The sequence below is a fragment of the Nothobranchius furzeri genome, chromosome 12, assembly GCF_043380555.1.
Source record: "Nothobranchius furzeri strain GRZ-AD chromosome 12, NfurGRZ-RIMD1, whole genome shotgun sequence".
NCBI classification, from domain to species: Eukaryota; Metazoa; Chordata; class Actinopteri; order Cyprinodontiformes; family Nothobranchiidae; genus Nothobranchius; species Nothobranchius furzeri.
In genome coordinates, this window is record NC_091752.1 from 67,141,664 (window position 1) to 67,154,115 (window position 12,452).

At 49.8% G+C, this 12,452-nt stretch overlaps 1 protein-coding gene across 1 annotated transcript in view; it reads right to left on the reverse strand.

Annotated features, from left to right (window-relative positions):
- The window catches only part of LOC107372781 (meiosis inhibitor protein 1), a 134,539-nt gene that overhangs the window by 26,163 nt on the left and 95,924 nt on the right, over positions 1–12,452 (reverse strand). The window contains 2 exon segments of the mRNA XM_070542860.1: positions 555–938; positions 6,252–6,402. Coding sequence (XP_070398961.1) covers positions 555–938; positions 6,252–6,402 — 535 coding nt within the window.

Sequence of the window (12,452 nt, forward strand, 5' to 3'; positions counted from 1 at the left end):
CAGAGCGTATATTGTGGTTTTGAACTTTCGCTCCGCCCGCCCTAGTGCTCTGAGAGGAAAATTACTAACGCACCCACAATACCCAGTTCGTTTTTTAAATAAAAATGACTAAATGCACACACTTTTACAATATTTTAGGGATTCAAACTGTTAAGACGGTTAATTCAGAAAAAATAATTTCAAAATTGAAGACTTTAATAAGCCGTGATAAGACTTTTTAATACTTTTTAAGGGTCTTACTTTTAGCAAAATTGATTTACCACCCTTTAATACTTTTCGAGACTCCGCGGTTACCCTGTTAAAACAGACTCACAGCAATGCCACGGTTATTAGCTGTGGCGGCCATCTTGAATAAGGCCTACTCTAAATATTAATCATCTATAGAAATGCATCCCATAACAACAACAGTAATTTGTGTGTTTCACGCAAATCTGTTCAGCTGTTCATGAGACCTTTTTATAACACACACACACACACACACACACACACACACACACACACACACACACACACACACGAACATTTGAATGTGTTTTAACAACAATGTAACTCACAATGAGGATCAGAAGGACATTTGGGTATTTCTCGATTAGAGTCAGTATCTCTGTCGTTTGGGTGTCTGGTTCCTCATTCTGCTCGTCATCTTCACTCTCCTCCTCTTTGGCCTGCAACAAGAGACAAAACCCACTAACGATCATAATTTCTGAAAGGAAATTTTAAACTTTTCAACTGGTTGTGGTGAAGAGTATTCTCACCATGCTCTGCTCCGCATCATCGTGTGATTTCCTAGTCAACCAAAGCTCCAGAACCAGGGGCCCAAATTTTTCTGCTAGCTCTTGATATCGACAAACGAAGTGGAGGAGAGCAGGATGGTGAGAGTAGATGGAGGAGAAGCTTTGGCAGGAGGAGAATGCTTTGCAGATATAATTCAAAGGAACCTTGAAATCGACAGTAAAGGAAGAGACTGATGAAGCCAACGTGCTTCCATTGAGATGTGTGGGCATTATCGAGTTAAATGTTTGCAGCTCAGTCTATACACCACTCCTTTTTAACACCACTGAAGCAGAGCCTTCAGATACAACAGAAGTATCTCTTTTCTGCTCCCCAACATATAACTTAGCCGAACGTTTATGCTGTTAAGGTCTTTCAGAGACGTGATACTGTATGTTCTTTGAAGTGAAGCAGCACATTTTTTGTTCTGCAGACCAGCAGAGACCTTGTGTGTGAAGATGGATAACAGCTGTTTCACTTTGAGTACTCCATGACTTTTACATTAATGGTTTTCATTTTAAACCAGAGTACTTAAGCTCCTGTTCTTAGTTTTGTCTCCCTCTATGAACAAAAACCGTTGGGCGGTTTAATCTCGATAAAATCTTTCAATATTAATGTCTCACAGATTCCCTTTAAACATTTCTCAAATAACAATGTTAGAAGCTTTCATTAGAGCTGAGTCACTGAACAACAATTAAAACGAAAATGGCAGAATTAAAGCAAATGCAGATCATTATCCTCTGATGGAAGGTAAAAAGTGTTTATGATACATAAATGCCTATGTACCTTAAAAGTTCCAAAAGATATAGATCAACAAGATTTTATGTTAAATTTTTAAGGTAAAATTTTATTTTTCAGAGACCTGCGGGCGTTGTACCAGTCTGTCGTGGTGAAGAGAGAGCTGAGTCAGAAGGCGAAGCTCTCGATTTACCGGTCGATCTAAGTTCCTACCCTCACCTATGGTCATGAGCTTTGGGTAGTGACCGAAAGAACGAGATTGCGGATACAAGCGGCCGAAATGAGTTTTCTCCGAAGAGTGGCTGGGCTCTCCCTTAGAGATAGGGTGAGAAGCTCGGTCATTCGGGAGGGGCTCGGAGTAGACCCGCTGCTCCTCCACATCGAGAGGAGCCAGTTGAGGTGGCTCGGGCGTCTGGTCAGGATGCCTCCTGGATGCCTCCCTGGTGAGGTTTTCCGGGCACGTCCAACCGGGAGGAGACCTAAAGGTAGACCCAGGACACGGTGGAGGGACTATGTCTCTCACCTGGCCAGGGAACGCCTTGGGATTCCCCCGGAGGTGCTGGCCCAAGTGGCTGGGGAGAGGGAAGTCTGGGCCTCTCGACTTAGGCTTCTGCCCCCGCGACCCGACTCCGGATAAGCGGATGAAAATGGATGGATGGATGGAATTTTATTTTTAAATATAATAATATGTTTAATATCCTAGCCTGATACCGTAGCTCTCTGTATCATTAAAAACACAATGCTGTCTTTTATTTTGGCCCTTTAAGACAGAAATATCTCTAATTTAGAGGCTATGAAAATTTATATTTTATTTTTTATTTTTTTCTCCTCCTTGAACCGTCACCTTATCGTGGTGGAGGAGTTTGAGTGCCCTAATGATCCTAGGAGCTATGTTGTCTGGGGCACTTAGTGCCCCTGGTAGGGTCTCCCATGACAAATTGGTCTTAGGTGAAGGGTGAGACAAAGAACGGTTCGAAGGATCTTTCATGGCGGTTAAAACGAAGAGTCGGAGTACCCGGCCCGGAGGGTTACCGGGGTCCCACCCTGGAGCCAGGCCTGGGGTTGGGGCCCGTGAGCGAGCGCCTGGTGGCCGGGCTTTCGCCCATGGGGCCCGGCCGGGCCCAGCCCGAACCGGATACATGGGCTCGTCCAACTGTGGACCCACCACCCGCAGGAGGAACATGAAGGGTCCGGTGCAATGCGATTCGGGTGGCAGACCAAGGCGGGAGCCTTGGCGGTCCAATCCCCGGACAAGAAAACTAGTTTTTGGGACATGGAACGTCACCTCGCTGGCGGGGAAGGAGCCGGAGCTTGTGGCAGAGGTTGAGCGGTACCGGCTAGATATAGTCGGACTCACCTCGACACATTGCATTGGCTCTGGAACCCGAGACCTGGAGAGGGGTTGGACACTCTACTTTGCTGGAGTTGCTCCGGGTGAGAGGCGGAGGGCTGGGGTTGGCTTTTTGTTAGCCCCGAGACTCTCTGCCTGTGTGTTGGGGTTTACACCGGGGGACAAGAGGGTAGCTTCCTTGCGCCTTCGGGTCGGGGAACGGGTCCTGACTGTTGTTTGTGCCTATGGGCCAAATATCAGTTCAGAGTACCCACCCTTTTTGGAGTCCCTGGGACGAGTGCTAGATAGTGCTCCATCAGGGGACTCCATTGTCCTGCTGGGGGACTTCAATGCTCACGTGGGCAATGACAGCTTGACCTGGAGGGGTGTGATTGGGAGGAACGGCCCACCTAATCTGAACTCGAGCGGTGTTTTGTTATTGGACTTCTGTGCAAGCCGCAGTTTGGCCATAACGAACACCATGTTCGAACATAAGGATGCCCACCGGTACACTTGGTACCAGGGCAGCCTAGGTCACAGGTCGATGATAGATTTTGTAGTCGTATCATCTGACCTGCGGCCGTATGTTTTGGACACCCGAGTGAAGAGAGGGGCGGAGCTGTCAACTGATCACCACCTGGTGGTGAGTTGGATCAGATGGCAAGGGAACATGCCACGTAGACCTGGCAGACCCAAACGCATAGTGAGGGTCTGCTGGGAACGCCTGGCAGAAGAACCTGTCAAGACGGTCTTCAACTCCCACCTCCGGCAGAGCTTTGACCACGTCCCGAGAGCAGTGGGGGACATTGAGTCCGAGTGGGCCTTGTTCCACTCTGCGATTGTCGAGGCGGCTGTTGCTAGCTGTGGTCGTAAGGTGGCCGGTGCCAGTCGTGGTGGCAACCCCCGTACCCGCTGGTGGACACCAGAGGTTCGGGGAGCCGTCAGGCTGAAGAAGGAGGCCTACAGGGCGTGGCTGGTCTGTGGGTCTCCGGAGGCAGCAGACAGGTACCGGATAGCCAAGCGGGGTGCAGCAGTGGCAGTTGCCGAGGCAAAATCTCGGGCGTGGGAGGAGTTTGGTGAGGCCATGGAGAAAGACTATCGATCGGCTCCAAAGAGGTTCTGGCAAACTGTCCGGCGCCTCAGGAGAGGAAGGCAGCAACTCGCTCACACTGTTTACAGTGGGCATGGGGAGCTGCTGACGTCAACTGAGGCTATAGTCGGACGGTGGAAGGAATACTTTGAGGAGCTCCTCAATCCCACCAATGCGCATTCCGAGGAGGAACCAGAGCTGGGAGGCCTGGGGATGGACTGTCCGATCTCGGGGGCAGAAGTTGCTGAGGTAGTCAAACAACTACACAGCGGCGGAGCCCCGGGGGCGGATGAGGTTCGTCCTGGGTATCTCAAGGCTATGGATGTTGTAGGGCTGTCATGGTTGACACGTCTCTACAACATTGCGTGGTCATCGGGGGCAGTTCCTAGGGAGTGGCAGACTGGGGTGGTGGTCCCCATCTTTAAGAAGGGTGACCTTAGGGTGTGTTCCAACTATAGGGGGATCACACTCCTCAGCCTCCCTGGAAAGGTCTACGCCAAGGTACTGGAGAGGAGGGTCCGATCGATAGTTGAATCTCAGATAGAGGAGGAGCAATGTGGTTTTCGTCCTGGCCGTGGAACTGTGGACCAGCTCTATACCCTTGCAAGGGTGATGGAGGGGGCATGGGACTTTGCCCAACCAATCCACATGTGCTTTGTGGATTTGGAGAAGGCTTATGACCGTGTCCCCAGGGGCACCCTGTGGGGGACGCTCCAGGAGTATGGGGTGGGTGGCTTTCTGTTAAGGGCCATTCAGTCCCTTTACCAGAGGAGCGTGAGTTTGGTCCGCATAGCCGGTAGTAAGTCGGACCTGTTCCCAGTGAGGGTTGGACTCCGCCAGGGCTGCCCTTTGTCACCGGTTCTGTTCATCACTTTTATGGACAGAATTTCTAGACGCAGCCGTGGTGTGGAGTGTGTCGAGTTTGGTGGCAGGAGAATCTCGTCTCTGCTTTTTGCGGATGATGTGGTCCTCCTAGCTTCATCCAGCTCTGACCTTCAGCTCTTGCTGGGTAGGTTCGCGGCCGAATGTGAAGCGGCTGGGATGAGGATCAGCACCTCCAAATCTGAGACCATGGTTCTCGACCGGAAAAGGGTGGCTTGCCACCTCCGGGTCGGGGGAGAGGTCCTTCCTCAAGTGGAGGAGTTTAAGTATCTCGGGGTCTTGTTCACGAGTGAGGGTAGGAGGGATCGGGAGATCGACAGGCGGATTGGTTCGGCGTCTGCAGTGATGCGGACGCTGAGCCGATCTGTCATGGGGAAGAGGGAGCTGAGCCAGAAAGCCAGGCTCTCGATTTACCGGTCGATCTACGTCCCAATCCTCACCTATGGTCATGAGCTTTGGGTAATGACCGAAAGAACGAGATCGCGGATACAAGCGGCCGAAATGAGTTTCCTCCGTAGGGTGGCCGGGCTCAGCCTTAGAGATAGGGTGAGGAGCTCGGACATTCGGGAGGGACTTGGAGTAGAACCGCTGCTCCTCCGGATCGAAAGGAGCCAGTTGAGGTGGTTTGGGCATCTGGTCAGGATGCCTCCTGGACGCCTCCCCGGGGAGGTGTTTCGGGCATGTCCTGCCGGCAGAAGGCCCCCGGGTCGACCCAGGACACGTTGGAGAGGTTACATCTCCAATCTGGTCCGGGAACGCCTTGGGGTCCTGCCGGAGGAGCTGGTGGACAAGGCCGGGGAGAGGATGGCCTGGAGCTCCCTAATTGGGATGCTGCCCCCGCGACCCGGACCCGGATAAGCGGAGGAAGACGAAGACGAAGACGAAGAAAATTATTTTCTGGTCCGCTTTGCCTTATGCTCTGAATCACACATATGTTGACCCCCAATCGAAATGAAGAGTAATTAAGTGTATTTCAACTATATCTGTCACGTAATTAGAGATTTAGCTTGTAAAAATGCAAATAAAAAGACTACAAATTAGACGCTGCATATATCAAGAAAATGACTGACAACCCTGAGCATTCTCTTCACAAGACTGTCCGACAACAGAAGAGTGTCTTCAGTCTGAGGCTTCTTCAGTTTCGCTGCAACACTGACCGCTACTGGAGATCCTTCCTGCCAACAGCCATTGTAATATACAACTGTTTGACATTATTATTCTGAGCTACTACAGCAATCAATTTCCCTCTGGGATTAATAAAGTATTTTTGAATTTAATTGAATTGAATATGACATCACAGCAAAATTAGCAGAGAAAACGTGAGTAAGTTCTAAAAGTTAAACTACTTTAATGGTGATTGCAATAAATCCAGCTGATACAAAACCTTTCACAGCAACAGAATGTCTTGTTTTTTGTTCTGCACACAGATCAGATTTTTACCACATCGAGACGGGGGCTCTTGTCTTGGGTCACAGCCAGCAGGTAAAGGGCTGAGCGGAGGACACAGCAAGGCACATAGGAGTCCCCTTGCTCCTGAATTGACTGCAGCAACACCACCACACTGGAGAACACGGACTGGTCTGGGAGCAGCCTGGATTACATAAACATACAGTGATGATTTTTAAACTTCATCATATGAGCTAAAATTCTAACTTGAACCAAGAAAAATTAGCACATTCATCGCTAATTGTTCAATATAAAAGGTACACATAAGACAAAACACTACTGGTACAGAAGTAGAAGGGCTGCTGTACACACAGGCATATCTAATAAAATAAAGGCTCATTTCAGAAAGTGAAACTCACATATGATATAGATTTCTTACACAAACAGTGAAATATTTTCAAGCCTTTATTATTTGTAATTATAATGATTATTGCTACAGAATATGGACCCAAAATTCAGTCTAAAAGAAATTAACAGAACTATCGACAAAGGGCAGCCTTAGTTGAGTCCAACTCTCACTGAGAACGAACCCTACGTTCTGCCGACAATCTGGACCAAGCCCTGGCACCGATCGTACGGGGACCTGGAGAGCCCGACTTGAATTCCACATACTCCACTTCCTCACTGGAAGATGTGCCGATGGGATTGAGGACGTCTTCAAAGTACTCTGCTTACCAACCCACGATGTACCAACTACCATACCATACTATACCCTACCAACTTTATTTCTATAGCACAATTTAAGACACAGCGTGAGAGCTGACCAAAGTGCCGAACAGGCAGGTTCAATTAAAACAAAAAAGAAAAAACAATGAGAAGATAAAACACAACAATAAAAACTATAAAATCATAATACCATAACACGAATCACAGTCTTAAAGCCAAGTGATAAAAGTTGGTTTTTAAACAAGATTTAAAAACAGGCAGAGAGGATGCCAGCCAACTGTAATGGGCAGTGAGTTCCAGAGCATGTAACTGATAAAAACAAGACCTCACCACTGAGTTGATCTGAGGAGTCATTGAGAGGTTGGCATCCACTTTCACCCCGAGGCTTATTACACACTGCTTGGGGTTTAAACCATCAAAAGTGGAATGAGAGCCAGAAGGATTGCGGGTATCAAAGACAATGGACTCAGTCTTTAAATCATTCAACCTGAGCAAATTGGCCACTAGCAAGCCCTTTACGTCTGCCAGGCATGCCGCAAGATGAGAGCCCACATTTCCATTTTTTAGTGCAACATATATTTGACAATCGTCAGCATAGATGTGATAATTAAGACTGTGCCGATTAGGATTTTGCTCAGTGGTAGGAGATATATAGAGAAAAGAAGAGGCCCCAGAACAGGCCCCAAGTTTAGGCCAGCAGCACACTGTCCTCACCATCAACAGTATTGTAAGTGCAGTCTCCCCCTCCTCAGATGCTGGATGGTGGCCTAGAACAGCCTCAAACCCATACTTAAGTAATTTCCATGGCCTCACCACATTTCTCACATGCCCAGGTTTTTCCTCAGCGACCAACTGAGATGCATTCCACTTGGACAGCCTGTACTTATCGGCCGCATCTAGAGTCCTACAGGCCAAAAAGACCCAAAAAGGCTCCTTCTTTAGCTTGACAGCATCCCTAACCGCCGGTGTCTACCAGCGAGTTTGGAGGTTTTGAGGCTTGAGCCAGTGCTTACTGACTCGGCTGCAGCTGGTCCGGAATGCTGTTGCCGGATTTCTTTATGGAGCACGGAAATGGGAGCATGTCACTCCACTCCTGACTGCTTTGGACTGGTTACCAGTGAAACACTATCTTATTCAAGATCCTGGTCTTTGTTTTTAACTATTTCTCTGGAACTGCCCCACCATATTTGGCATCACTGCTGACCCGTTATGTCCCTGCAAGATCATTGTGTTCGGGTCAGAGTGACTTGGTGGTTCCGCTGTCACAGCAGTAGTCCAGGGGTGATCATGCCTTTTCAGTTCTGGGTCCTCCGCTTTGGAAACAACTCCCACTAGAAAAAAAACAGTCAACATCACTGCCCATTTTTAAAGCTATGCTGAAGGTTCATCTTAGGTCTAGTTCTTAACTTTTGTACTCATGTTTTCAATGTTCTGATCATTTTTGTTTTATGACTTTTTAAATCTTCTACTGCCTTTTAAATGTTGTATTTCCGCATTTTATTATACAACTGTTTCATTGTGTTTGAGTTGTTCTTAACACTTTGTTCAGCAACTTGGCCCCCCCACGTAAAACATGTATTTTGTGGATTTGAAGGAGTTTAACTGCGTCCCTTGAGAGGTCCTGTGGGGGGTACATCGGTAGTATTAAGGTACCAGGCCTTCTGATACGGGCTGTTAGGTCCCGATATGACCGGTATCAGAGCTTGGTCCACATTGCTGGCAGTAAGTCAGGCTCGTTTCCGGCGAGAGTTTGCCCAGGCTGCCCTTTATCACCAATTCAGTTCATACCTTTTATGGACAGGATTTCGAGCGCAGCCAAGGTGTTGAGGGGATCTGTTTTGGTGGCCTAAGGTTTGAGTCTCTGCTTTTTGCAGATGAAATGATCCCGTTGGCTTTATCAGAACATGATCTTCAGCTTGAGCTGGAGCAGTTTACAGCCGAGTGAGAAGCAGCTGGGATGAGAATTAGCCCCTCTAAATCTGAGACCATGGTCTTACATCCATCCATCCATCCATCCATTTTCATCTGCTTATCCGGAGTCGGGACACGGGGGCAGTAGCCTAAGGTGAGAGGCCCAGACTTCCCTCTCCCCAGCGACTTGGGCCAGCTCCTCTGGGGGAATCCCAAGGTGTTCCCTGGCCAGGAGAGAGACATAGTCCCTCCACCGTGTCCTGGGTCTACCTTTAGGTCTCTTCCCGGTTGGATGTGCCCGGAAAACCTCACTCGGGAGGTGTCCAGGAGGCATCCTGACCAGGTACCCGAGCCACCTCAACTGGCTCCTCTCGATGTGGAGGAGCAGCAGATCTACTCTGAGCCCCTCCCGAATGACTGAGTTTCTCACCCTATCTCTAAGGGAGAGCCCAGCCACTCTTTGGAGAAAACTCATTTCGGCCGCTTGTATACGCGATCTTGTTCTTTCGGTCACTACCCTAAGTTCATGACCATAGGTGAGGGTAGGAACTTAGATCGACCAGTAAATCGAGAGCTTCACCTTCTGACTCAGCTCTCTCTTCACCACAACAGACTGGTACAACGCCCTCATCACTGCAGATGCAGCACCAATCCGCCTATCGATCTCATGCTCCAGTTTTCCCTCACTCGTAAACAAGACCCCAAGATACTTAAACTCCTCCACTTGGGGCAGGACCTCATCCCTGACCTGGAGAAGGCATTCTACCCTTTTCCGAATCAAGACCATGGTCTCAGATTTAGAGGAGCTGATTCTCATCTCAGCTGCTTCACACTCGGCTGCAAACCGCTCCAGCGAAAGCTGAAGATCACGTTCTGATGAAGCCAACAGGACCACATAATCTGCAAAAAGCAGAGACCTGGTCCTCTGGCCACCAAAATGGATGCCCTCCACACCTTGGCTGCTCCTAGAAATCCTGTCCATAAAGGTTATGAGCAGAATAGGTGATAAAGGGCAGCCTTGGCGGAGTCCAACTCTCACTGGGAACGAGCCCGACTTACTGCCAACAATACGGACCAAGCTTTGACACCAGTCATACAGGGACCTAACAGCCCGTATCAGAGGGCCTGGTACCCCATACTCCCGGAGTACCCCCCACAGGGTCCCCCGAGGGACGTGGTCAAACGCCTTCTCCAAATCCACAAATCACATGTAGACTGGTTGGGCAAATTCCCACGCACCCTCCAGGAACCCCTAAGGGTAAAGAACTGGTCCAGTGTTCCACAGCCAGGACGAAAACCACATTGCTCCTCCTGAATCTGAGGTTCAATAATCCGACGAACCCTCCTCTCCAGAATCCCTGAATAGACCTTACTAGGAAGGCTCAGGAAAGTGATCCTCCTGTAGTTGGAACACACCCTGCGGCCCCCCTTTTTAAATAAGGGGACCACCACCCCGGTCTGCCAGTCCAGTGGGACTGCCCCCGATGTCCATGCGATATTGCAGAGATGCGTCAGCCAACACAGCCCCACAACATCCAGAGCCTTAAGGAACTCCGGGTGGATCTCATCTACCCCCGGAGCCTTGCTACAGAGGAGCTTTTTAACCACCTCAGTGACCTCAGCACCAGAGATTTCAAAGGCCAACCCAAAGTCTCCAGACTCTGCTTCCTCACTGGAAAACGTGTAGGTGGGATTGAGGAGGTCTTCGAAGAATTCTGCCCACTGATCCACAATGTCCTGAGTAGAGGTCAGCAGTACACCGTCCCCACTATAGATAGTGTTGGTAGTGCACTGCCCCCCCCCCCCCCCCCCCCCCCCCCAGGCACCGGATGGTGGACCAGAATCTCATCGAAGCCGTATGGACGTCTTGCTCCAAGGTCTCACAGAACCTCCCATGCCCGGGTTTTTGCCTAGGCGACCACCCGAGCCGCGTTCCACTTGGACTGCCGGTACCCGTCAGCTGCCTCTGGAGTCCTACAGGCCAAAAAGACCTGAAAAGACTCTTTCTTCAGTTTGACAGCAGGTTCGGGGGATGCCACCACGACAGGCACCGATGATCCTGCGACCACAGCTCCGGTCGGCCGCCTCAACAATGGAGGCACGGCACAGGGTCCATTCAGACTCAATGTCCCCAGCCTCCCCGGCAACATTTTGGAAGTTCTGTCGGAGGTGGGAATTGAAGCTCCTTCTGACAGGAGACTTTGCCAGATGTTCCCAGCAGATCCTCGCGATAAGTTTGGGCCTGCCTGGTCTGACCGGCATCCTCCCCACCATCTGAGCCAACTCACCACTATGTAGTGGTCAGTTGACAGCTCTGGCCCCTCTTCACCCGAGTGTCCAAGACATGCGGCCGCCGGTCAGATGAAACAACAACAAAGTTGATCATCGAGCTGCGGCCTAAAGCCTGGTTTATGCTTCTCCGTCAGCTCCGCAAGGGACAGACACGCACGGATTGACGGAAGCGTTTTGCTCTTTGACTTCTCCGTCTCCTGGAGAGTGTTGCAAAGCAATTGCCCGGCAGGACAACAGAGGGCATAGCGCTGTTCTGTGGTATCATGTCATGTATTGGTCCAAGATCGTGTGTTTATATTGTGTTTTTTGTGTATATAAGAGACTTTTAACACGGACATATTTTTCTCTCATTCTCCCACTGCTTCATGCGCTCCCTACCTCTAAACCCACGTTTCCTGTCATTTCCGTCCACAAATAAAACGCTTGCTGCGCATCTTTTCACTCCTCCAGTCACAGGAGAATGAAACGTTCATATTTTTAGAGTTTTTTTGTGAGGCATTCTTCAAGCTTTTCCGTGTCTGCCGCTAGTTATCCTCAGCTCTCTTTGCAATGGCGGCGCTGTAAACAACAGCGGCGTTCTGACCAATCACAAGCTTGCGTAATCCGTCTCGTTCGACGGATGTTTAAAAAAGTGGGCTCGACTCAGTACGAACTTGCGTGCCTGCCGGAGCCCTACGCAAGGACGGATAATGGCGTTGCGTGTCTCCGCACTGACGCAGACAAGTGGCCGAAATTAGTTTTTCCGCAGGGTGGCTGGGCTCTCCCTTAGAGTAGGGTGAGAAGCTCAGTCATCCGGGAGGGGCTTGGAGACTAGACTTGGATGTCTTCCACATCGAGAGGAGCCAGTTGAGGTGGCTCAGGCATCTAGTTAGGACGCCTCCTGGACGCCTCCTGGACGCCTCCCTGGTGCGGTTTTCCGGGCACGTCCAACCAGGAGAAGACCTAAAGGAAGACCCAGGACATGCTGGAGGGACTACAGGCAGTTTCCCTTCAGGGCCAGATAGGACCGGGCTGGGTGGCGTTGGTCAGCGCTTAGAGATTTTTAAATGTAAAGCACAGTACAAATGAAATGTATTATTATTATTATTATTATTATTAATGGCAGCATCTATTTGAGCCTGCCAAACAGTTGGCAGTGGGTGTGTTGCCCCGGACAAACCCTGAGCGGACCACTAGAGGATAAGGGCCGAAAACCCGTCCGATAGGATAGGGAAAGTACCAGGCCACCCAGGTATGAAAACAATATAAGCAATGCGGCCGGGCTGAACGGTATCAGACATGATTCCCTATATGTCGTTCAGCTGGCCAGGGAATGCCTTTCCCTGG